General features: G+C 37.3%; 1 protein-coding gene across 1 annotated transcript in view; it reads right to left on the bottom strand.

Moving 5' to 3' along the window:
• HECW1 (HECT, C2 and WW domain containing E3 ubiquitin protein ligase 1) overlaps nucleotides 1-26,485 on the bottom strand; it is a 681,615-nt gene that overhangs the window by 121,918 nt on the left and 533,212 nt on the right. The window contains exons 15-18 of the mRNA XM_054564310.1: nucleotides 20,560-20,665; nucleotides 19,562-19,658; nucleotides 1,553-1,636; nucleotides 305-414 (exon numbers count right to left, since the gene is read on the bottom strand). Coding sequence (XP_054420285.1) covers nucleotides 305-414; nucleotides 1,553-1,636; nucleotides 19,562-19,658; nucleotides 20,560-20,665 — 397 coding nt within the window. The remainder of the gene's footprint in view (nucleotides 1-304; nucleotides 415-1,552; nucleotides 1,637-19,561; nucleotides 19,659-20,559; nucleotides 20,666-26,485) is intronic.

Genomic DNA, 26,485 nt, shown 5'->3' with positions numbered 1-26,485 from the left:
TTGTTGTAGTATGAAAGTTACCATAGAAAATACTTAAATAAACATGTATGTCTGGGTTCCACTACAATTTTGTTTACAGACACTGAAATTTGAATGTCATATACTTTATATATGACAGGAAATACCGGTTTTGTAAAAAAAAATTCAAAGCATTTAAAAATGTAAAATGTATTCAAGTTTTAGGGAATTACGAAACAGGTGGCAAGGAGAGAGGACAAGTATGCAGTTGCCTTTTTCCCACTTTCATCTGGTAGAAACACAGATGACCACTTACAGGAGATATACCACAAGATTCTCAAGTTACCTGGGGAGCTCTGAGGTGAGGAACAGGGTGAAGAGCGGGGAGAGAAGCTGTACCCAGGATGGAAGGCAGCTTGCAGAGGGATATAGGACATAATCTCTTCTTCAAACAGACTGCAAAGTAAAAAAAGAAAAAGTTCTCTGTCCATGAGGATGTTTATGAATTGGGGTAATTAATAGCAGTTACACTTCTCACAAAAGAAAAAAAAACACTTAGATTCACATGTAGTATTAAAAAGATAGGCACATCTCAACATGCAAAGTCTGTGTTTTTTTTTCTCAGTGTTATTTAAAACCCCAATTAATTTTACAACAAAGCATCCATAAGGTCTGTCCAGAAAAAGTCCAGCTATTGATTATATGAAGAGAACTGTTCACATGACATAGATGTAACCTGGCAGCCAAGGAAAGTGGACTGGAATATGCATGTGTGAACAATGATGACTTCACAGAGGGGGTGGTAAACACCATTGAACAAATATGTGTACTCTGTGGCCTTCATATTCAAAATGACTGAGTAGAGCAATGAATCACCGTCAAATTTTGCATTAACCTAGGACATTCATCTGTGAAATCTATTCAGATGATTCAGAAGGCTTTTGGGGATGATGCAATGAGTGAAGCACAAATAAAAGTGTGGCACAAACACTTCAAAGATGGTTGAGAATCTGTTGAAAGTGATCCATGTTCTGGAAGGTCTGCAGCAAGCAGAACACCTGAGAATGTTGAACGAGTACAGGCTGCACTCCACAAAGACTTATGACGTTTCCCAAAACTAAAATCACCTTTGAAAGGAAATCGATTTCAGACCAGAATCTCCCTTGAGATTCAGGGAAATATGACAGGGCAGCTGATGACAATTCCAACTAAGGATTTTGAGAGTGTTTTGAACAGTGGAAGAGATGCTGGAGAATTGTATGAGGTTCCAGGGTGCTTACTTTGAAGAGGACTGAGGTGTCATTGTCTTATGTACAATGTTTCTTGTACCTTGTATCTTCTTCAATAAATGTCTCTACTTTTCATGCTGAATGGATGGATACTTTCTGGACAGACCTCATATATTTAGTTCCTGTAACCTCAGCTGTAAATATAAAGAAGGTAACAGATAGCAGGTGGAGGCCCTACTCCAGTCACAGCCACTAGAAACCCCTGGAACAAATGCTGAGTAATTCAGTCATGGCTGTAGTGGAGAACTGCCCAGTACAGCTTTTCCAGATGTTTTTTCAGAATTGCTTCAGGCTTAACCTCTTACCTTAGCAAAATAACTAGATCTGCATCACAGGACAACTTTTCAAGCCCATGATTACCCTCAGTCCGAATGTAATGGATTTTCTCCCTAGAATGATGTAGAAAACAAAATAAGAGTTAAACACCAACACATAAGCTAAGGAATGAATCCTTTTCTGATCCCCTTTTTCTCTTCCAATGGGACTGAACAGTGACATTCTAATGAATGTCCAGTGTATTTTTTTGGTATAAGTTTGTATTGCAAGTTCCCATGATACTATACAAGGAATCACCTCTCCTTGGACTCACACAATGACAGAAGCAAAGTTGCAAAACAAAGGTAGGTCCTTGATTAGCTATGACAGTCAGGAATGGAGCTGGACAAGGAGAGCTCCTGAAGGACTTTTGTTGGCTCATGGCATCTTGGAAGTGATGGATAAAATGATTGAGGACTATCTCTTGAGAAATGTGCCTGATGAAAAATATGTAAGGCATACTGGCCATAAAGAGTCTGACCTTCAGAACACATGAGAGTTTCCCAGGTTGGTATGAGCATAGGCCTAAATTTCTCTTTGTTTGATGACAGTTCACATATTCTGACCCTTTTTTATAATTTCCATCTCCAACATAGCAAAATATTCTAATAAGTCTATAGATAAATAGCATTTATTTTGATCAAGTGAATGTTATAATTGGCTTCTCTGACATTTAAATATTTGAATATTATAAACACCATAGCCAAGAATCATTCCATTACATACATGTTTCAAAGACTTTTTTAAAAAAATTCTTGAAATGATGCAGCATAAATCTGGGATACCTAGGGAACAAGTTTTAAGTTATTTAAGTTTTTTTTCTTCCATTTGCATGTTGGAATCCTAAAGCCTAATGTAAGAATGTTAGGGGGTGGAGCCTTTAGGGTGTGATTAGGTCATCAGGGAAGAGCCCTCACATATGAGATTAATGCTCTGGTCCCTTTTTCCATGTGAGAATATGAGAACTCTGCAACCTGAAAGACAGCCCTCACTCTGATTATGGAAGCACTGTGATCTTGGGCTTCTAGTCTCCATACTGTGAACAAGTAAGCTTTTGCTGTTTGTAACCCATCCAGTTGGAGGTATTTTGCTATAGCAAGCCCAAAATGACTAAGATAGATGCCATCTACCACTAATCTTCAGAAGCATCATACTGGTTACCATTCCTTTTGGCTCCTCACCCCAATGTTCAAGGTATCATCAGCTTCCATTGTTTTTATGTTCACAGTACCACCACAAGCTCCTCCCTCCCCTCCATCCATGCTTGTACTTCCATACAAGTAGATAAATATAACAGTCTCCTACATAGCCACCTCTGCTATATCTTTTTACCTTACTTCCAGTCTAGCCATATTCCACAGAGCAGCCTAAGTGGACATTAAAAACACAAATGTACCTATCTTCCTTTCCTGATAAAAATTCTTTTGAAATTTTATTTTATTTTTTAAAATTTTCTCTTTTTCAAGTAGAGTTGTCTCCATTTTCATGTGAACACTTTCTGCCACACCACCCACCCCCAACTCCCACCCACAATCTTACACCCCATTGGTTTTGAACATGGGTCCTTTTTACGAGTTCCTTGGCAACCCTTCCCCTTCATTCCCCTGTTACACCCCTCACCCCTCCCCTCCAGTTACTGTCAGTTCATTCTTTATTTCAATGTCTCTGGTTCTATTTTGCTTGTTTGTCTGTTTTGTTGATTTGGTTCCACTTACAAGTGAGATCATATGGTATTTATCTTTCTCTGCCTGGCTTATTTCACTAGGCATAATGCTCTCCAGTTCCATACATGCTGCCACGAAGGGTAGCAGCTCCTTCTTTCTGCTGCATAGTATTCCATTGTGTAACTGCACCACAGTTTTCCAATCCACTCATTTACTGATAAGCACTTAGGCTGATTCTAGCACTTGGCTCCTGTAAATTGTGCTATGAACATTGGGGTGCATAGGTTCTTTAGAATTGGTGTTTTGGTATTTATTGAATATAATCCCAGCAATGGAATTGCTGGGTCAAAAGGCAGTTCCGCTTTTAGTTCTTTGAGGAAATTCCAAACTGTTTTTCACAATGGCTGCACCCGTCTGCCTTCCCACCAACAGTGTACTAGGGTTCCCTTTTCTCCATAACTTTGCTAGCACCCAGTGTTTGTTGATTTGTTTACGATGGCCATTCTGACTGGTGTGAAGTGGCATCTCATTGTGGTTTTAATTTGCATTTCTCTGATGGCTAGTGATGCTGAGCATCCTTTCATTATGTCTCTGGGTCCTGTGTATGTCCTCCTTGGAGAGATATCTGTTCAGGTCCTTTGCCCATTTTTTCATTGGATTGTTTGTCTTCCTGGGGTGGAGTCATGTGAGTTCTTTATATACTTTGGAAATCAGATCCTTGTCTGAGGTATCATTGGCAAATATATTTTCCCATATGCTTGGCTTTCTTCTCATTTTGCTGTTTTCTTTAGCTGTGCAGAAGCTTTTTAATTTGATATAGTCCTGTATGTTTATTCTTTCCTTTATGTACCTTGCTCCAGGGGACATATTGGTGAAAATGTAGATGTAGATGAGTGGAATAGCTGAGATTTTCCTACCTATGTTCTCCTTTAGGCCTTCTATGGTGTCATAACTTATATTGAAGTCTGTTATCCATCTTGAGTCTATTTATTTATTTTTTTGTATGGTTTACGTTGGTGGTTGTGTTTAATTTTTTTTTCTTTTTTTCTTTTTCTTTTTTTTTTTTCTCCACATGTTGCTGTCCAGGTCTCCCAACACCATTTGTTGAAGAGACTATTTTTACTCCATTTTATGCTTCTGTCCCCTTTGCCAAATATTAATTGACCATAGAGGCATGAGTTTATTTTTGGGCTCTCTATTTTGCTCCATATGTGAATATGTCTGACTTATGACAGTACCAGACTGTTTTGATTAAAGTGGCTTTGTAATATAGTTTGATATCAGGTAATGCGAGCCATCTTACTTTGTTCTTATTTCTCAAAATTGCTGAGGCTCTTGGGGTGATTTATGGTTCAATTCAAATTTTTGAAATATTTGTTTTAAGTCTGATATATGTCATTGGTAATTTAATAGAGATTACTTTGTATCTATAAATTGCATGGGGTAGAATGGACATTTTGATGATATTAATTCTACCAATTCATGAATATGGTCTATGCTTCCATTTATTTGTGTCTTCCTTAATTTCTTTCTCAGTGTTGTATAGTTTTCTGAATACAGGTCTTTTACCTCCTTAGATAAGATCATTCTTAGGTACTTTATTTTTCTTGTTGCAGTAGCAAATGGGATTTTTTTCCTGATTTCTGTTTCTGGTAAATCATTGTTGGTGTACAAAAATGCCTTTGAGTTCTGAATATTGACTTTGTATCCTGTTTTGCCAAATTCACTTATTAGGTCAAGTGGTTTTTTGGTGGAATCTATGGGGTTTTCTAAGTACAATCTCATGTCATCTGCAAACAATGATAGTTTTACTTCCTCCTTTCCAATTTGGATGACTTTTATTTCTTTTTCTTGTCTGATACCTGTGGCTAGGACTTCCAATCCTATGTTGAATAGAAGTGGTGAAAGTAGACATCCTTTTATTGTTCCTGATCTTAATGGGAAAGCTTTCAATTTTTGACTGTTGAGTATGTTGTTGGCTGTACATTTTTCAAATATGACCTTTACTATGTTGAATTACACTCCCTTTACCTCTCCTTTGCATTTATTATCATAAATAGGTGCTGTATCTTATCAAATGCTTTTCTGCAAGTATTGATATGATCATGAGGTTTTTGTCTTTTCCTTTGTTTATGTGATGTATTATATTGATTGATTTGCAAATATTGTACCATCCTTGCATCACTGGTATGAATCCCACTTGATCATAGTGGGTGGTCTTTTTAATTTATTGCTGGATGCAGTTTGCCAATATTTTGTTGAGGATTTTAGCATCTATGTTCATTGGTGATATTGGCTTGTAGTTTTCTTTCTTTCTTGTGTTTTTATCTGGTTTGAGGATTAGGATGATGCTGGCCTCAAAAAAAGAATTTTGGAGACTTTTCTCTTCTTGGATTTTTGGAATAGTTTGAGAAGGAGAGAGGTTAGCTCTTCCTGAAGTGTTTTGTAAAATTCTCCTGTGAAACTATTTGGTCTGGGAATTTTGTGTGGTAGGAATTTTTTGGTCACTACTTCATAGCTGGGGGAAATAGCTGGGGGAAAACCCAGCTATTATTGGTCAGTTTAGACTTTGCGGTGCTTCTTGATTCAGTTGTGGAAGATTATATTTTTCCAGAAACTTTTCATTTCACCGAGATTTTCAATTTCTTGGCATATAGTTTTCATAGTAATTTCTTAGAATTTTTTGTATTTCTATGTGATCAGTTGTAATTTCTCCTCTTTCATTTCTTATTTTATTTATTCCCACCCTCTCCCTTTTTTTCTTGACGAGTCTGGTTAAAGGCTTTTTGACATTGTTTATGTTTTCAAAGAACCAGCTCCTGAATTTATTGGTCCTTTGAATTGTTCTTTTAGTGTCTATATCATTTAATTCCACTCTGATCTTGATTATTTCCTTCCTTGTACTAGCTCTGGGCTTTGTTTGCTGTTGTTCTTTCAGTTCTTGTAGATAAAGGGTTAGCTTGTTTATTTGAAAAGTTTCTTTTTTTTTACTTCCCTGTGTTCCTATGAACTTCCCTCTCCAGACTGCCTTTGCTGTGTCCCATAGGTTTTGGACTGCTGTTTGTACATTTTCATTTCTTTCCAGAAACTTTTTGGTTTCTTCCTTGGTCTCATTATTATCCCATTCATTGTTTAATGACATGCTATTCAATTTCTATAAATTTGAAAGTTTGAGTTTTTCCCTTGAGTTTCATTTCTAGTTTCAGGCCCTTGTGGTCTGAGAAAATGCTTGATATCATTTCATTATTCTTGAATTTGTTGAGGCTTGTTTTGGTTCCTATCATATAGTATATCTTTAAAAATGTTCCATGTACATTTGAAAATAATCTGTATTTTGTCTCTCTGGGATGAAATTTTCTCTCTCTCTCTCTACACACACACACACACACACACACACACACACACACACACACACACACACACATCATTTAAGTCCATTTGATCTAGGGTATCATTTTGTGCTGCAATATTGTTGTTGATATATTTTTGGAAGATCTATCCATTGTTGACAGTGGGGTACTAAATCTCCTAGTATAAGTATATTGCTTTCTACATCTTTCTTGAAGTCCTCCAAAATTTTATTTTATATTTGGGTGATCCTATATTGGATGCATATATTTTTATAATGTTTATGTCTTCCTGATGGATTCTTCTTGCATATTATGGAGTGTCCTTCTGTGTCTCTTTCTAATGCATTTTTTTTTGCAGTTTATTTTGTGTGATAAAAGTATTGCTACCCAGCCTTTCTTTTCTCTGTCATTTTTCTTGGAATATTTTTTCCAATCCTTTGTTTTCAGTCTGTGCGGTCTTTTTTTCTGAGGAGGGTCTCTTTTAGGCAGCATATGTTCAGGTCATGTTTTGTTATCATTCAGTAACCCTATGTCTTTTGATTAGGACATTTAATCTATTTACATTTAAGGTTATAATTGATAGATACTTATTCATTGCCATTTTCCCCTTTTTTGTTCTTGTGCTCCTCTCTCTTTATTCCTCATCTTCTAAGTGCAGCCCCTTTAACATCTCTTGCATTGCTGGTTTGGTGGAGTTGTGCTCTTTTTGTCTTCTTTTGTCCGGGAAACTCCTGATTTCACCTTCCATTTTAAATGAGGGCATTGCTGGGTAGAGTAGTCCTGTTTGCAGGCTTTTGCTTATCATTACCTGGACTATTTCTTGCCATTCTCTTCTGGCTTGTAGTGTTTCTGTTGAGAAATCTGCTGCTAGCCTTATCAGAGCTCCCTTGTATTTTGTATCAGAGCTCTCCTATTTCTCAGTTTCTGCATTTAAGAGTCTTTCTTTGTCTTTAAAATTTGGCATTTTAAGTATGATATGTCCTGGAGTAGGAATATTTGGGTTCCTTTTTTTGTTACCTTTTGTGCTTCCTTGAACTTGTATGGCTTTTCCTCTCTCCCAGTTAAGGAAGTTTTCTGTCATTATTTTTTCAAACAAGGTTTCTATCCCTTGCTCCTTTTCTTCTCCTAGTATTCTTATGATGTGAATGTTGTCTTGCAGTTCCCTTAATAGTTTTTGAGTGTTTTGTCTTGCTCATGCTTTACCTGGGTATTTATTTCTACTTTGTATTCTAGCTCACTAATTAGGTCCTCTGCTTCATCCAGCCTGTTTGTGATCCCTTTTAGTATATTTTTTATTTCAGATATTTTATTCTTCATTCTTCCCGGTTCTTGTTTATAGTTTCTGTTTCCTTTTTCATGCTGTTGTAGTTCTCACTCAGTTCCTTGTAGCTGTCATTGAGTTCTTTGAGTATCCTTATAACCATTTTTTTGAATTCTATGTCTGATAGTTTGCATGTGTCCTTTTCATTTAGCTCCTTTACTGGTGATTTTCCATTCCTTTTGGTTGGGGGTTCTTCCATTGTCTCCCAAGTTTAGGTGACTTTTTTTTTCTTTTGGTTTTGTTTCTGCATCTAACTTTCCTCTGCTTTGCCAGCTGTCTTCCTGGGTGGATTTCTGTCATAGGAGTTCTGTGGGACTCAGCAGTGCAGTCTCTTTAATCTCCTTGTCTGGATGCTCTAGGGTTTCCCTTTCTTCTGTTAATGTGGGCTCTCTTGTTGTACTTGGACTTTATTTGCTGGTCACTTCTTTGTTGGCGGGTTTTCCCCTCCAGTGCTCTTACTGTTAGTCAACTCCCACTCTGTCTTGTATGTCCCCATTTTGAAGCATTTTCTGAACTTTTGCTTCCAAACTTCATATCTGCTCATATTCTGTTGGCTCTTCACTTTGTCCTTTGTGAGATCAGCTAAGTGACCTAGTTGGGTGCATGAGTAAGTGGGCTGAGCTCACACCTGCTTTGCTGCCATTTTCTCTCCCTCCTAAATTGAGGTTGTTCTTATGAACAATACATTTTTTATTAAATCAGATCACACCTCTCCCTCTACTTTTCTACCTAAGCTTATAGACCATTTACCAGGTATTTAGAGTCTTTAATTTTTTTAAAGTAAAATTTACTTTGATGAAAATCTTGACTCTTTCACATTGCTGACAAGGCCTCACTCTTAGCATTTCACTATAGTGCCAATCAACCCCTAAGCAATACTGGCCTTTATTTACTCTTCACCTACATCAAGACTTTTTTTTGCCTTAAAGCCTTGCACAACCTTTCCCTGCTCTCTGCCTTGAATCTTCCAGACAGTTTCTTCTTATCCTTTAGGTTTCAATTTAGTGCCACTATTCTAGAAAAATATTTCCTGTGTTCTGTCTCAGGGGTAAGTCCTCTTCCTCTGTACCAGCACATTATCCACTATCACTGAGTTCTGAGCACATCTTCCATGACCTTTAACACATTTGGTAGCTATATATTTGACTTAAAAAAAAACACAAAAACAAAGCAAGCTTGCCTGTCATCTGTCTCTCTTAATAGGTTATAAGTGCCATGAGAGTAAGACCTACATCTGTTTTGCTTGCTACTAAATATACATATATAGCCCTAATACAATCTTGACCCAGAAAACTTGATTAATAAAAGCACTAGTTGAAAGAAAGAAGGAATGAATGAATAAAGACTGCTACCATGACCATTAAAGTTAACAGATATCATTAACCTCTGGGTTTTCTGGCTTCATCTTCACTCTCAATGTTTGGCTTCCTTAAGATTCACTACTAAAAACAGTTTTCTAAGAACTCATTCATTCTCTATCCTCTAACACAGGGGTCCCTGAAAATAGCAATGAATGAATAAGGGTTATTCCCTTAAGGGGTACCACAGAGGATGAATTAAGTTCTTTCTACAGACAGGGTCATGGGAAGTGCTTCTATTTTCAATTCCTGGATCTTTAAAATAAGGTTGACTCACACTTACATTACATCCAAGAACAAGCAAAAGCCCAATCATAACAAGCATTGCCCAGGTTCCTAGTTCCCTTAAGCCTGGCCTACTGAAGAGCAAGTTCTTGGTCTTGTCATTCTACCATTTTAATTTCATGGTCTATTATGATCTGATGTCACTATGGGTTAACCATTTTTGATGAAATATTTGGATTCTCAACATGAGATCCACATCCTTTAGGATCCATTAATTATTTGAAAATATATGCAACAGTTTATGTTTATATTTAGGGGAAAGTCTATATAGTTTTCACCAGATTCTCAAAGAAGTCCAAAATTTTAAAAGGTTATTAGTTTCTTTCTTTTTTTAAATTTTATTTTAATTTATTTTTTCAAATACATTTGTCTCTGCCTCTCCCCCAACACTTTCCCTTGCCCCTTCCCTCCTTCCCTCCCTCAGCTCTTCCTTTTGGTTTTGTCCATGAGTCCTTGCTATATGTTCCTTGACTTTCCCCTTCCCTTCCTTTTCCCCGCCCCCCCTCCCTCCTTCCCTCTTCTCTCTGTTGATTTCTTTTCCTTTCAGTGTTGCTGGTCTTATTTTCCTTGCATCTTTGTATTGTTGGTTAGGTTCCGCTTATAGGTGAGATCATATGGTATTTGTCTTTTGCCCCCTGGCTTATTTTGCTTAGCATAATGCTCTCCAGTTCCATCCATGCTGTCGCGAAGTTTAGTAGTTCTTTTTTCCTTTCTGCTGCGTAGTATTCCATTGTGTATATGTGTCATTACTTTTTGATCCAATCATCTACTGATGGGCATTTAGGTTGCTTCCAACACTTGGCTATTATAAATTGTGCTGCTATGAACATTGGGGTGCATAGGTTCTTTTGTACTGGCATTTTGGTGTTCTTAGGGTATAGTCCCAGCAGGGGAATTGCTGGATCAAAAGGCAGTTCCATTTTCAGCTTTTTGAGGAAATTCCACACTCCTTTCCGCAGTGGCTGCACCAGTCTGCATTCCCACCAGCAGTGTACTAGTGTTCCCTTTTCTCCACAGCCTCGCCAGCACCTGTTGTTATTGGATCATTTGTCTTCTTGGAGTGGAGTCGAGTGAGTTCTTTATATATCTTGGAGATCAAACCTCTATCTGATGTATCATTAGCGAATATATTTTCCCATACGGTTGGCTCCCTTTTCATTTTGCTGATGTTTTCTTTTGCTGTGCAGAAGCTTCTTATTTTGATGAGGTCCCACTTGTTTATTCTTTCCTTTATGTCCCTTGTTTTAGGAGACATATCAGTGAAAAGATTGCTGCATGGGATATCTGAGAGTTTCCTGCCAATGTTCTCCTCTAGGACTTTGATGGTGTTGCGACTTCTATTTAAGTCTTTTATCCATCTTGAGTTTATTTTTGTGTATGGTGTCAGCTGATGATCCCATTTCAATTTTTGGCATGTAGCCGTCCAGCTCTCCCAACACCATTTGTTGAAGAGGCTGTTATTGCTCCATTTTCTGCTTCTACTCCCTTTGTCAAATATTAGATGTCCATAGAGACCTGGGTTTATTTCTGGGCTTTCTATTCTGTTCCACTGGTCTATGGGTCTGTTCTTGTGCCAGTACCAGATTGTTTTGAGTATAGTGGCTTTGTAGTAGAGTTTGATGTCCGGTATTGTGATCCCTCCTACTTTGTGTTTCTTTCTCAAAATTGCTTAGGCTATTCGGGGTCGTTTATGGTTCCATATAAATTTTTGAAATGTCTGTTCTATTTCTGTGAAATGTGTCATTGGTATCTTAATAGGGATTGCGTTGAATCTGTAAATTGCTCTGGGTAGTATGGACATTTTAATGATATTAATTCTTCCAATCCATGAGCACAGTATATGCTTCCATTTATTTGTGTCTTCCTTAATTTCTTTTTTCAATGTTGTATAGTTTTCTGCGTACAGGTCTTTTACATCTTTGGTTAAATTTATAGGTTATTACTTTCTATATTAGGTAATTTCCATGGTTTTTCCAATTCCAACACGTCCTCACTCCAAGATCCTACCATACGTGGAAAATCATAATTGTCCAAATCCACACTGCAACAAAAATTTTAGAATTTCTTGGATTTTTAACCTGATATTATACAATAAAGCTGAAAAGTTTATTTCTTCTTGGAAAAGTATTATACTCTTTTACAAATGTTTGTTGATTTATTGATGATAACCATTCTGACAGGTGTGAGACAGTATCTTTTTGTGGTTTTACTTGGCATTTCTCTGATAATTAGTGATGTCAAGTATCCTTTCTTGTCTATTGGCCATCTGTATGTTCTCTGTGAAGTGTCTATTCAGGTCCTGAAGTTATTTTTTAATTGAGGTTTTTTTTTTTTGATGTTCCATTTTTGTAGGTTCTTCATAAATTTTGGTTATTAATCCCTTATCAGAAGTATCAGCAAACACGTTCTCCCATTTTTCATCATCTTTTTTTTTGTTTGTTTAATAATTTCTTTTGCCATGCAAAAACTTTAGTTTGATGTAGTCCCATTTGTTTATTTTCTCCTTTGTTTCCCTGCCTGGGGAGATATTCTGATAAAATATTGCTGTGAACAATGTCTGAGATTTTGCTTCCTTGTATTCTTCTAGAATTTTTAAGATTTTGGGTCTAACATTTAAGTCTTTGATCCATTTTGAATTTATTTTTTGTGCAGGGTGTAAAAGGTGGTCTAGTTTAATTTTTCTGCATGTATCTGTCCAATGTTCCTAATGCCATATATTGAATAAACTCTTTAGTCCATAATATGTGCTACTTTCTCTGTTGAATATTAATTGACTATAAACTGACAGTAACCAGAGGGGAGGAGGGAAGGGGATAAAAAGGGAAGGAATATGTATAAAGGACCCATGGACAAAGACAATGGGGGTGAGGAGGATTGAATGTGGGAGGTGGGTGTGGGTAGGGTGGGGAGAGTAGTGGGGGAAAAATGGGGAGAACTATAATTGAACAACAATAAAAAATAAAAATAAAAATAAAGAAAACAAAAGTAGGTTTATGGTTGTTTTTATGAAAAATAATACAATAAAAATGTGTTGGTTTATTTCTGGGATCTCTATTCTGTTCCAATGATCTATATGTCTGTTTTTATGTCAGTACCATGCTGTTTTGATTACTATGGTCTTATAGTATAGTTTGATATTAGGTACCATTATTCCTCCAACTTTGTCCTTCTTTCTCAGGATTGCTCTTGCTGTGTGGGGTCTTTTGTGGTTACATATTAATTTTTGAAATATTTGTTCTAGTTCTGTGAAATGCGTCATTGGAATCTTGAAAGGAATTGCTTTGAATCTATAGATTGCTTTGGGTCGTATGGACATTTTAATGATGTTAATTCTTCCTATCCATTAACATAATATGTGCTTCCATTTATTTGTATCTTCTTCAGTTTCTTTCTTCAGTCTTAGAATTTTCAAGTACAGGTCTTTTACATTCTTGGTTAGGTTTATTCCTAAGTATTTTGTTCTTTTTGTAGCAATTGTGAATGGAATTGTTTGCTTAGTTTCCCTCCTGTTAGTTTGAAATTGGCATATAAAAATGCAACTGATTTCTGAACATTAATTTTGTATCCTGCTATTTTGCTGAATTCATTTATCAGTTCTAGTAGTTTCTTGGTGGATACTTTGGGGTTACCGATGTACAGTGTTAATAATGACAGTTTTACTTCCTTCTTTCCAAATTGCATGCCTTTTATTTCTTCTTCTTGTCTGGTTGCTGTGGCCAGGACTTACACCATGAGGCTGAATAAAACAGGTGAAAGTGGACATCCCTGTCATGTCCCCAATCCCAAGGGGAACGCTTGTTACTTTTGCCATTTGGGTGTGATGTTGGCAGTGGGTTTGTTATATAAGGCCTTTATTATGTTTAGGTATCTTCCCTCTAAACTCACTTTTCAGATAGTTCTTATCATATAGTGATGCTGGATTTTATCAAATGCTTTTTTTGCATCTATTAATATGGTCCTGTGGTTTTTATTCTACATTTTGTTTATGTAGTGTATCACATTTATTAATTTGCAAATGTTGTGCCAAACTTGCATTCCTGGAATAAATCCCACTTCATCATGCTTTATGATCTTTTTGCTGTATTAGGTTTGCTAATATTTTGTTGAGGATTTTAGTGTCTATGATCATCAAGGATATTTGCCCATAATTTTCTTTGTAGTATCTTTATCTGGTTTAGGAATTAGGATAATGCTTACCTTATAAAATAAGTGTAGGAGGCTTCCTTTCTCTTGAATTTTTTGAAGTAGTTGAGGAGAGGTATTATTAGTTCTTCTCGGGATGTTTGGTAAAATTCACTGTGAAGCCATCTGGTTTAGGGCATTTGTTTGTTGAGAGTTTTTGATAACTGCTTCAATTTCATTAGGTGTAATCTGTCTATTCAGATTCGCTGATTTTTCCTGACTTAGTTTTGGAATATTGTATGTTCCTTTCTAAGAATTTATCAGTCTCATCCAGGTTGTTTAATTTGTTGACATATAGTTGTTCATTATGTATTTTTACAATCTTTTGTATTATTTTAATGTCAGTTGTTATTTCTCCTCTTTCATTTCTGATTTTATTTATTTGAGTACTTTTTTTTTGAGTATTGGTAAAGGTTTGTCAACTTTGTTTATCTTTTCAAATAACTAGCTCTTGGATTCATTGATCTTTTGTATAATTTTTTAGATTCTATTTCAATTATTTATACTCTGATCTTTTAAAAATTTTTTCTGATTATTTTTAAAGATTTTTATTTATTTTTAGAGAGGGCAGAGGTGGGAGAAAGAGAGGGAAAGAAACATTGATGTATGAGAGATACACCAATTGGCTGCCTCTTGCATGCCCCCTACTGGGGACCCAGCCCACAACCCAGGCATGCTCCCTGACTGGGAATTGAACCTGTGATGTTTTGATTTGCAGACCAGTGCTCAATTCACTGAGCCACACCAGCCAGGGGTCTGATCTGATCTTTATTATTTCCTTCCTTCTAATCACTTTGTGCTTTGTTGTTCTTTTTCAAGCTCCTTTAAGTGTGAAGTTAGATTGTTTATTTCAGCTTTATTTATTTATTTATTTATTTATTTATTTATTTATTTATTGAGAAAGGCCTGTAATGCTATGAACTTCTCTCTTAGGATTGCTTTCACAATGTCCCACAGATTTTGGATTGTTGTCTCTTCATTTTCATTTGTTTCAAGGTGGCTTTTTATTTCTTCCTTGATCTTGTTGTTGACTAATTCATTATTTAATAGCATGTTATTTACCCCATGTCTTTGCATGATTTTTAGTGCTCCTGTGATTGATTTCTAGTTTCTTAATGTTGTGGTCAGAAAAGATGCTTGATATGATTTCAATCTTCCTAAATTTATTGAGACTTGTTTTGTGTTTTAACATTTGGTCTGTCCTAGAAAATGTTCTACCTGTGCTTGAAAAGTATGTATATTTTGCTGCTTCGGGATGAAACACTTTGAAGATATCAAATAAATCCATTTGTCTAGTGTGTCACTTAAGGGTGTAGTCTCCTTGTTGATTTTATGTCTGGAAGTTCTCTCTAATGAAGTCAATGGGGTGTTAAATCCCAGACTATGACTGTATTTTTGTCAATCTCCCCCTTTATGTCCATGAAGTTTTGCTTCACAAATTTAAGTGCTTTATGTTGGTTGCGTAAATGTTTATTAGGGTTATATCCTTTTGTAGGATTGTTCCCTTTATCATTATGTAGTGTCCTTTGTTTCTTACTATAGATTTAATTTTAAAGCCTATTTTGTCAGATATTAAGTACAGCTACCCTAGCTTTTTTTTTCCTTTTCTATTTGCATGAAATGTCTTTTTCCATCCATTTACTTTTAGTCTGTGTATATCTTTCAATCTGAGATGGATCTCTTGGAGGCAGCATATATATGGGTCTTGTTTTCTTATCTATTCAACTTCCCTTTATCTTGGTTGGAGTATTTAAACCATGTACATTTAAGTTGCTTAATTATAGATACATATTTAGTGCCATTTCATTGTTAGACTCTTTTCCTCTGTTTTTTTTTTTTCTTTCTCTTTTTTTCTTCTTCTTAAAGCAACCATTTAACATTTGTTGCAGTTCTAGTTTGGTCTTAAGAAACTCCTTTAGCATTTTCTCTCTGGGAAGCTATTTATTTCTCCTTCAGTCTTAAATGATAACCTTGCTGGCTAAAGTAGCCTTGGTTGTAGGTCCCTTCTTTTTATCTCCTTGAATATTTCACACTACTCCCTTCTGGCCTGAAATGCTTTTGTTGAGTAATTAGATGCCAGTGTAGTTGGTGCTCCCTTGTAGATAATTACCTATTTTTCTCTATTGACTTTGGGATTCTTTCCTTGTCTTCAAGCCTTGTCATTTTAGTTATGATGTGTCTCATTGTAAGCCACTTAGGGTCCAACTTGTTTGGAACTGTATGAGCTTCTTGTACTTCTGTGTCTTCTTCCTTCAGTAGATCAGAGAATTTCTTAGTCATTACTCCTTCATATAGATTCTCAAACCCTTGTTCTCTCTCTTCTCCTTCTGGTATTCCCATGATGTGGATGTTATGTTTCATGTTTTCCAAAATGTTTCTTAAGCTCGCCTCATTTTGTTAAATTCTTTTTTCTCTTGGCTGCTCTGCCTGGGTGTTTTGTTTTGTTTTGTTTTGTTTTTCTGCCTATTCTTCCAAATCACTGATGCAATCCTTTGCTTCATCTAACCTACTGTTTATTACTTCCAGTGTATTATTTATTTCAGATATTGCATTCTCTGACTTCTTTTTATGTTGTTTTTTTTCTTTTCTGATGTGATTATCTTTATAATCATTACTCTAAACTCTCAGTCTGATAAATTGCTTACCTCCGTTTCATCTAGTTCTTCTGGAGAATGCTTTTGTTCTTACATTTGGGATCTGTTTCTTTGTCTTCCCATTTTGTCTGCTCCTTTGATTTTTTCTACCTTAGTTGTTAAACTGATCAGTGATATAGCCTCAAGCTGTAATCATGGTCTGGTTCAAGCACCAAAGGGTATAACATGGTAATTCCTGTGGGCTGGTGTATTGCTTCCCCTAAGGCTGATGCCATTTGGAGAGGAGTGTTCTTCCTTAGAAAAGGGCTTCTGCAGTATGGGGACTGTCTCAGCGCAGTGATATTTGTGGCTGTTCCTTCAGTTTTCTCCCCAGGGCCACCAACCCCAGACTATTCTCAAATGTCTCTGGTACCCTCTGCCCTTCCTGTGCCAGAACTAGGGTATGTGGCTACAAACAAAATTTTGTGCATTTTCCCTTTAAGAGGTTCTCTGAGTCTCCAGCCATCTCTCCTTGGAATACACAAATCCTGCTGTTCTTTTTTTACAGTTGGGCGTTATCTGGGTTCCTTTCTGACTCTGTTGTTGTAGGCTGGGGAGCCCAGTTGGGGTTTAGACTACACACATGTCAGGGGTAATCCCCTGCTCACTGCAATATCCCTCTGAAACATCAGCTGGCACCTGTGGGAGCCCAGCCAACCCTCTTGTACCTCCACTATACTCCCTACCAGTCTTGGTGTGGTGAAGTGGTTTATTCTCTCTGGCCTTGGTTTAAAGCTTCTCTCCAGCTACTCTCTACTTGGTTATTCAGGATAATTTCTCTACAATTCAGTTTTAATCCAAGATTGGTCCTGGGAGGAGGTCAATGTCACTCCCACTTACTCTTTTGCCCTCTTGGATCAGAAAATTTTTCAATTAATATAAATCCTGTGAAAATTTCTTGGAAATTCTCTTAAATTATGATGTACTGTGGGAAAATAAAGCAACCAATGAATAAATGACCCATATGACTGAGTATGGCACTTTTTTTGTGGCAAAATAGTGAAATTTGGGCAGAGGTGAACACAAGTGGCAGTGACACAATACTCATGCTAAAGCTCAACTGTTTTTATTAAATAACTTTCACTATAAAAGTTGTTTTCTATCTTCAAATTAAAGGACCAGGTTCTGAGGGGTCAGAGTGGTTACAAAGACAAGGTCCTGCTCTAAAGAATAGTGTTATAGGGAAACATAAGTACATAATAGAGTAAAAGAGGTGTGGGGAAATATGTTAGAGATACAAAGAGATTGGTTAAAGTAAGGCAAAACATACTAAATTCTGCCTTGGTCACCAAATCTTTGCATTTGATTTGAGCCTTTAAAACAGAATGAGATGTCCATAGGACAGAAGCCAATCCAGAAAGGGCATAGGTAGGAAAAGATACTACATTTTTGGTGGAGTGGAAAATACCAGAAGGAAAAAAACTAGCACAAGATGGAGAGTTAGGTTAGGACCATGCTTTGGAGACCATGGAAATTGTGCTTAGAAATATTTATTTCATTTGCAGCAAGAGCCATGGAAGCTTTTTTGAGGGGCAGGAGTGACATAATTTGATGTTGTATAAGAACATAATTCTGTTTTTAGTAGGGTGATAAGAGATATCTTCTAAGACACCTCTTCAAAGTTCAGGAGAGAAATGATGAAGATCCAAATATTGGCCATGGCGGGGAGAAGACAATAGAAGGACTAGAAAAGAAAAACTGAGGAGGTAAATATTTAGATGTGGAGATGAAGACAGAGGAAGGGATTGAGATAATGGGCAATTTGAAGGATGGTGGTTCTAATTTACACAGGTAAAAGCATAGGGAAAAGGGGTGTCAATGAGGGTGGGGTGGAGGGGAAAGAATGAATATATCTTGATGGGATTAATAAGGATTTTAATAGCAAAGAGATTATATTCTAATGTTGGTGATTTATTGAGGAAGTCATGCAAAGTAGAGTTTTATAGTTGTCATACAGATTCAAAAGACCACCAAATGGGAGGTAAGGGATTAGTGGCAGTAACTGACTGCATTTTTACCCACTTTGTCTGATCTTTTACACACATAGTCATTTAAGCATCTAAATGGCTCCTACATGGTGACCCTATTTCAGCAATGAAGAGACTAAGGGTAGAGGATTGAATAACATTGACTTGATTGATATTCCCTATGTAAGCAAGAATTCAAACTCCTTACATCTTCAACTTTTGAGATTCTGAATAGTAAACTGAAAGAGAGAAGTGTTTGAATATTTTGGTGAGAAAGTGAGATTTAAGTTCAGAGAATATTTTCTCTTTTTATCACTGTGTTGCTATTCCTTCCAGATGAAATGATTTAGAGTTTCAGAGATACTTGTTCAAAAATGACCCTAATAGGCAATAGAACATATGTGATACTTATTTTAAAAATTGGAACACATACAATACTTTTGTTTGTTTTTTTAAATATGGTCATCTTTTATGTGGTTTACCATTAAACAATTATATTTCAAAAATAAAAATTTATATGGTGCTTAACATAAATAACTTTTAATTAAAGGTATTGTGCTCCATTTCTGTGCACCCTTCCAAATCAATGGAAATCATATAAGTAATATGTAACTTAGAAATATGACTATTGCTGAATGTACTCAAAATGGGATCTCTAATTTTTTCTACATAATGGATCCATATAATTAAGTCAAGAAATATTGTTCCATGCTATAAGGCCTCACATTGCTATGCTTCAGTTACTGGATTAATCTTAGTTTTCATTTGGTCAATCAGGCACAGTGAATCAGGTACTATATTCATTATACCTGATCATACAGGTATATGACCCCTTATCTAAAATCTTTTGAGATGCATTTCAGAATTCAAAGTATTTGGTTTTAGAAACGGACTACAATGCAAAAGAGGGTTATACGATGTGTCAGTGAAGTCTGAGGTAGTGCTCCATAAAAAACATGTTAATATTTTTGCAGCAAAATGTATATTCACACTAAAAGGGAACTAAATAAAGAACATCAGTAGTTTAAAAAAAAAAAGAAATATGACTATTGCTGAATGTGACACTTCTAAGAACATTAGAAGCCCCTGGCCCCTTCATTTTGAGTACTTGAGGTATAATTTAAATGCATGGATAAAAAGTATCACAAAGTCTGCTCTGTCTCTCCACAGGGGTGTTGTCACACTTGGAAAAATAGCTGGGGATATCTGAAGTTACAGGGGTGAAAGACAAACCCTTACCTGAGTGCATGGTTTCTTGCCAAGCTTGGTTGACGCTCTTGCAGCATTTCAAAAATGTTTGGCTGGCGAAGAAATGCCACAATCTTGTCATTATATGCTGAAATAGACAAAAGTGCAGAGTTGTGGTTGAATCTACAGACCACAGATGATTTCGTTGATGATTGGGAGAGGTTTGCTTAATATCATAATTAATTTGGAAGTTTGAAGGGCAGGTAGCATACTCATCAAAAATTTAAGCTCTTGAGGGTGTTTCCTGCGACATAATAGCATTATTATTTTTAAACAATCACACCAAAAGTAAACTAGATCTAACTTAATAATCCTAATATCCCAGGAACTTAACTAGGGGTTAACTCATTCTTGTGTGAACAGGTAAAAAAGAAAGTAGTTTTCCTATGAGGGGAGTTCTACTCTCCTTCTTACATAACTTCTCTTTGTTATTTGACAAGGTTATTATACCAAAAGATTATGAGTTCAAAAGCACTTGACCCTTATAACCTGCAGCCATGGATTGATTTCTCAGTAGTGACAATGGAACTCTTCAAATCAATTCAGAGTCTGTCACCTAATATCCCTTGATAAAGAAATGGCATGTTTTTTGAAAGAGACAGTTGAGTTTATAAATGTAGATTGTGTCAATTTATCAGCGTAAACGCAAGGGAAGAAAGATTTAAATTTAAAACTGTATCTTACAGCAACTAAATTCATCACTTCATTAAAATATGCTTCCCTGGATTTAGCTAACACATCCTGAATGTAATAAAGAAAAGGGGAAGTGTGTGTGTGTGAAAGACAGTAAAGAAGAAAGAGGTCATGGATGAAAGAGAACAAAGTGAGAAGGAAGGGGAGTGGAGAAGGGGAGGCAAAGGTTAGAGGAGATGACTATACCGTAAAAGAGGAGAAAACCCCCCACAGAGTCTTCAATATTAAATTATTCACACTAAGAAAAATAAGATCAATTATTGGGTATCCAGCGGTTCAAAAAGCATGATACATACCCAGTGGCAATGACTCATGTTGATGCTGGATTCGAATAGCAGCTACTAGGCTGTGTCCTGGCCTCACCAATAAAGCACCTCCTCTGTTTCTAGAGACTTCTGAAGCCTAACATAAAAATAAAATTATTAGCATTGGAAATATCATCAATTTCAGATGGTATTTTAATACCAATTTTTCAGTATAATGGGTAAAAGATCCTGACATCACCTTAGGTAAAAAAAAACAATGACATGACAACCCTCAAAGCTATGGAAAACAAGCATGTTTTTAAAACATGACTGGGTGATTGATGTACTGTATTGTAATTTTTAAGACAGCTGTGTCAAATCTCATGAATATTAATCAAATTAATACATTTAACAGGTGATGTCAACATCATGGTAGGGTGAAAGACCCCTTTAAGTTACAAAAAGTTGAACAACTATAATTCAACAAAAGATCTCTACCCAACACACCAAAATGCCTGAGAGATCCACAGTGAGGCATCTGAAAGTGGGTATATTGAAATGAGTGGGGCAGGTAGGAAGGGGGAAAGGACAAAGAGAGAGGCCTCAGCTGATGTGGTAGCCATGGAGAAGTTGAGTGCAGCCCTCACATGGAGGGGAAGAAAATATTCTGGCTTGCGTAAGCAGCATGCATTGCAACTAAACCCAGTGACAGGAGTGGAGATGAAACACACTAGCGTGGCTGCCATGAACTAGTGGCTTCCATCACTTGCAAGTTAGCAAATCACAGACTTGTGAACCCACCTCCCCTCACTTTCCTTTAAGCCTCACTTCTGGTAGAACTGGTAAAGGCAGAAACTTAGAGGCAGTAGAGATGCTTTGAATAGCATGGCATGACTGGCAGCTTCTGGCTACAAGAAGATAGCACCAAGAATTTATAGACCTGGAAGCTCATCACACATCAGAGATTGTGCCCTGAGATTGAGGTGACATGGACAGTGAGGGGATGTTCATCAACTTGGGGAATAGGGGGCATTTTCCACAACCAAGGTGAAGCCATCCCAAGAAGATTCTGGAGGTTCCACTAGGTAAGAAAACAAAAGTTGGCACTATATCATCATCTACTGGAAAACAACAACAACAACAACAACAACAACAACAGATCTCTATTTATCAACATGACGAATTCTTAAAAGCAAACACTACTTTTAAAATAAAAGAATTTACTATTTCAAATGCCCAGGTAGAAAACAATCCATCAAGTACTATGAATAAGCATAACAAGGTAGTTCAGGAAGAAAGTAAAAAGTCTCCAGAAAACAATTCAAAGACATGGAAGACTACTCTCAGTGACACAGAATTCAATATTGCAGTTATGGAAAAGCTCAACAAGGTACGAGAAAATTCAGAAAAGCAGCTAATGATCTCAGGAATAAAATAAATGAACAAAAGGAGTGCTTTAAGAAAGAACCAAACAGAAATTCTGGAGCTGAGGAACTCAAAAAATGAGATGAAGACTACATTAGAAAACATTGGAAACAAGGAGGACCAGATGGAAGACAATTAGCAAGCTCTAAGATAGAAATCTAGGGGAGGGGGGCAAGACTGCAGAGGAGTGAATGGAAGTCATACTGACCTCCTTCCAGGACCAATCTGGAATTACAACTAAATTGTGGAGAAATCACCCAAAACAAACCCCTGAACAATAGCAAGAGAGAAGCCTTATAACCTTGGACAGGCAGAAGAATCAGCTTTAGCAAAACCTGACTGGTAAGGAGTGCAGAGGAGATTGGCTGGGCACACACAGGCAGCGGTGCCAGGAGGATATTTAAGCAGCCAGGTGGGTACCCCTGAGAAGAGTGGGATCTAAATCATAAGCGGGGATCCCCAGCCTACAGCACCAGAGTCCAAAAAGTACACAGAACACAGCCAGCTGTGAAAAGTGGCAGGATTACTCTCTGCCAGAGACAGGCCAATGGAGACACAAAGAGCTGTTTAAAGGGCCAACACATAAATTTTTATTTGCAGCCACTTACCCTGGGCTCTGGCAAAGGTGAGGGCAAAGTAGGCTAGAGACGCCTGAGGAAAGACTGAGGGAAGAGGCTTTAGGAAGAGAACTGAGGGAACAGCTGGTGGGATCCCAGTGCTTAGTCATCCCCATAAGGCAGCATCCATCTTGCTCAGGCAGACCACACACCTGAGTGGCAGAAGCCGGAGAGTAAACAATAGCCCCACCCCCCTGGAGAAACTCTACCCTGAACATTGAAGCTTAAGCCTGACTGCTGAGTACAGAGTGGCAGTCACAGATAGTGTATCACTGGCAAAGGGAGGGCAGAGGGAACTAAAGACACTTGAGGAGAAAATGGAGACAGAGGCTTTGGGGAGAGAACTCATAGAGCAACCAGCAGGATCCTGGTGCTTAGTCAATCCCATATGGTAACAGCCATCTTGGTCAGGCAGACTACTCCCCTGAGCATCAGCAGTATGAGAGGAAATTAGCCCTGCCCCTAGGAGGGACTCTGCCCCACCCTGTGGTGCCTAAGCCTGACTCCCAAGTGCAGAGTGACTAGATTAACAATGGAAGGAGACAGCCACAGACAGTAGATTACTGGAAGTCTCAAACAGACTGCTTAAGGTCAGATGGGGTCGACATCTGACATCACAAGAGGGGAATCCAGAAAGAAAAAACAGTGGTAAATATTAGAGGATACCGAGATAAAATCTACAGTGATTTTCTCCATGGTCTCTACTGTTTTCTTTATTACACAGCTTTAAAAAAATTATTTATTTATTCATTTAAATTTCTCAAAAACATTTGTCTCCGTTTACCCACCACCACTTTTCCCTGTCCGACCCATGCCCACCTCCCCCCACAAAATCCTTCCCAACCTTGGGTTCGGTCAAGTGTCCTACACATTTGTTCCTTGATCTGACACATCACCCTCCCTCCCTCTCTCCCTCCCTCCCTCCCTCCCTCCCTCCCTCCCATCCCAAAGGTTTCTTACTTCTTTCAATGTTGCTGGCCATATTTTCCTTGCCTGCTTGCTTTGTCGATTAGGTTCCACTTATAGGTGACATCATATGGTACTTGTCTTTCTCCCCCTGACTTATTGCACTTAGCATAATGCTCTCCAGTTCCATCCATGTTGAAGTGAAAGGTAGTAGCTTCTTCTTTCTTTCTGCTGAGTAGTATTCCATTGTGTAAATGTACCATAGTTTTTTGATGCACTCATTTATTGGTGGGCACTTAGGTTGCTTCCAATACTTAGCTATAGAAAATTGTGCTGCTAGGAACATTGGGATGCATAGATTCTTTTGAATTGGTGTTTTGAGATTCTTAATGTAAAATCCCAGGAGTGGAATTGCTGGGTCAAAAGACAGTTCCTTCTTTAGTTTTCTGAGGAAATTCCAAACCCTTTTCCACACTGGCTGCACCAGTCTGCATTACCACCAACAGCGTACTGGAGTTCCCTTTTCTCCACAACCTCACCAATACTTGTTGTTTGTTGATTTGTTTATGATGGCCATTCTGACCAGTGTGAAGTGGTATTTTATTGTGATTTTAATTTGAATTTCTCTGATGGCTAGTGATGATGAGCAACCTTTCATATGACTCCAGGACCTGTGTATGTCTTCCTTAGAGAAGTGCCTGTTTAGGTCTTTTGCCCATTTTTTAATTGGATTGTTTTTCTTCCAGGAATGGAGTCGTGTGAGTTCTTTATATATTTTGGAGATTAAACTCCTGTTTGCAGTATCATTGGCAAATATATTTTCTCATATGCTTGGCTTCCTTCTCATTTTGCTCAATATTTCTTTAGCTGTGCAGAACTTTTTTAATTGGATGAAGTCCCAGCTGTTTATATTTTACTTTATATCCCTTGCTCTAGGGGATATATCAGTGCAAATATTGCTGCGTGGGATTTCTGAGTTTCCTGCCAATGTTCATCTCTAGGACTTTATAGTGTTGTGACTTACGTTTAAGTCTTTAATCCATCTTGAGTTTATCTTTCTTTACATTGTAAGTTGGTGGTCAAATTTCAATTTTTTGCATGTAGCTGTCCAGCTCTCCCAACACCATTTGTTGAAGGGGCTATTTTTACTCTATTTTAAGCTTCTGCCCCCTTTGTCAAATATTAATTGACCATAGAGACATGGGTTTGTTTCTGGGCTCTCTCTTCTGTTCCATTGGTCTATGTGTCTGTTCTTATGCCAGAACCAGGATATTTTTATTACAGTGGCCTTGTAATATAGTTTGATATAAGGTACTGTGATCCCTACTACTTAGTTTTTCTTTCTCAAAATTGTTGTGGCTATTCGGGGTCATTTATGGTTCCTATTAATTTTGTAAATGTTTGTTCTATGCCTTTAAAACACGACATTGGTATTTTAATAGGGATTGCTTTGAATCTATAAATTTCTTTGGGTAGTATGGACATTTTGATGATGTTAATTCTTCCAATCCATGAACATGGTATATGCTTCCGTTATTTGTGTATTCTATAATTCTTTCTTCAACGTTGTATAGTTTTCTGTGTACAGATCTTTTACTTCCTTGGTTAAGATTATTCCTAGGTACTTTTATTTTTATTGTTGCTATAGTAAAGTGGATATCAATCTTTTTTTTTATTTATTTACTTTTTAAATACATTTGTCTCTGCCTCCCCCCCACCTCTTTCCCTTGCCCCCTCCCACCTTCCCTCCCTCAGCTCTTCCCCTTTGGTTTTGTCCATGAGTCCTTGCTATATGTTCCTTGACTTTCCCCTTCCCTTCCCTTTCCCTGCCCTGCCCTTCTCTCTTGTCTCTGTTGATTTCTTTTCCTTTCAGTGTTACTGGTCATATTTTCCTTGCATCTTTGCATTGTGGGTTAGGTTCCGCTTAGAGGTGAGATCATATGGTATTTGTGTTTCGCCCCCTGGCTTATTTTGCTTAGCATGATGCTCTCCAGTTCCATCCATGCTGTTGCAAAGTTTAGTACTTCTTTTTTTCTTTCTGCTGCGTAGTATTCCATTGTGTATATGTACCATCATTTTTTGATCCAATCATCTACTGATGGGCATTTAGGTTGCTTCCAACACTTGGCTATTGTAAATTGTGCTGCTATGAACATTGGGGTGCATAGGTTCTTTTGTATTGGCGTTTTGGTGTTCTCAGGGTATAGTCCCAGCAGTGGAATCGCTGGATCAAAAGGCAGTTCCATTTTCAATTTCTGAGGAAATCCTACTACAAAGCCACCATACTCAAAACAATCTGGTACTGGCACAAGAACAGACCCATAGACCAGTGGAACAGAATAGAAAGCCCAGAAATAAGTCCAGGTTTTTATGGACATTTAATATTCAACAAAGGGGGCAGAAGCATAAAATGGAGCAATAACAGCCTCTTCAACAAATGGTGTTGGGAGAGCTGGATGGCTACATGCAAAAAATTGAAATTGGATCATCAGCTGACACCATACACAAAAATAAACTCAAGATGGATAAAAGACTTAAATAGAAGTCGCAACACCATCAAAGTCCTCGAGGAGAACATTGGCAGGAAACTCTCAGATATCCCATGCAGCAATTTTTTCACTGATATGTCTCCTAAAGCAAGGGAAATAAAGGAAAGAATAAACAAGTGGGACCTCATCAAAATAAGAAGCTTCTGCACGGCAAAAGAAAACATCAGCAAAATGAAAAGGGAGCCAACCGTATGGGAAAATATATTTGCTAATGATACATCAGATAGAGGTTTGATCTCCAAGATATATAAAGAACTCACTCGACTCTGCTCCAAGAAGACAAACGATCCAATCAAAAAATGGGCAAAGGACCTGGGCAGATGCTTTTCTAAGGAGGAGATACAGAGGGCCCAGAGGCATTTGAATGGATATCATTCTTGATTTCTGCTTTGGATATTTCATTCTTTGTGTATAAAAATGCCTTAGATTTCTGAATATTGGCTTTTTTCCTTCTGTTTTTCCAATTTCACTTGTTACGTG

Source organism: Pteronotus mesoamericanus, unplaced genomic scaffold (genome assembly GCF_021234165.1).
Source record: "Pteronotus mesoamericanus isolate MK-2021 breed Mesoamerican mustached bat unplaced genomic scaffold, CSHL_Meso_final scaffold_85, whole genome shotgun sequence".
NCBI lineage: Eukaryota > Metazoa > Chordata > Mammalia > Chiroptera > Mormoopidae > Pteronotus > Pteronotus mesoamericanus.
This window is presented reverse-complemented; position numbering and strand designations above follow the sequence as displayed.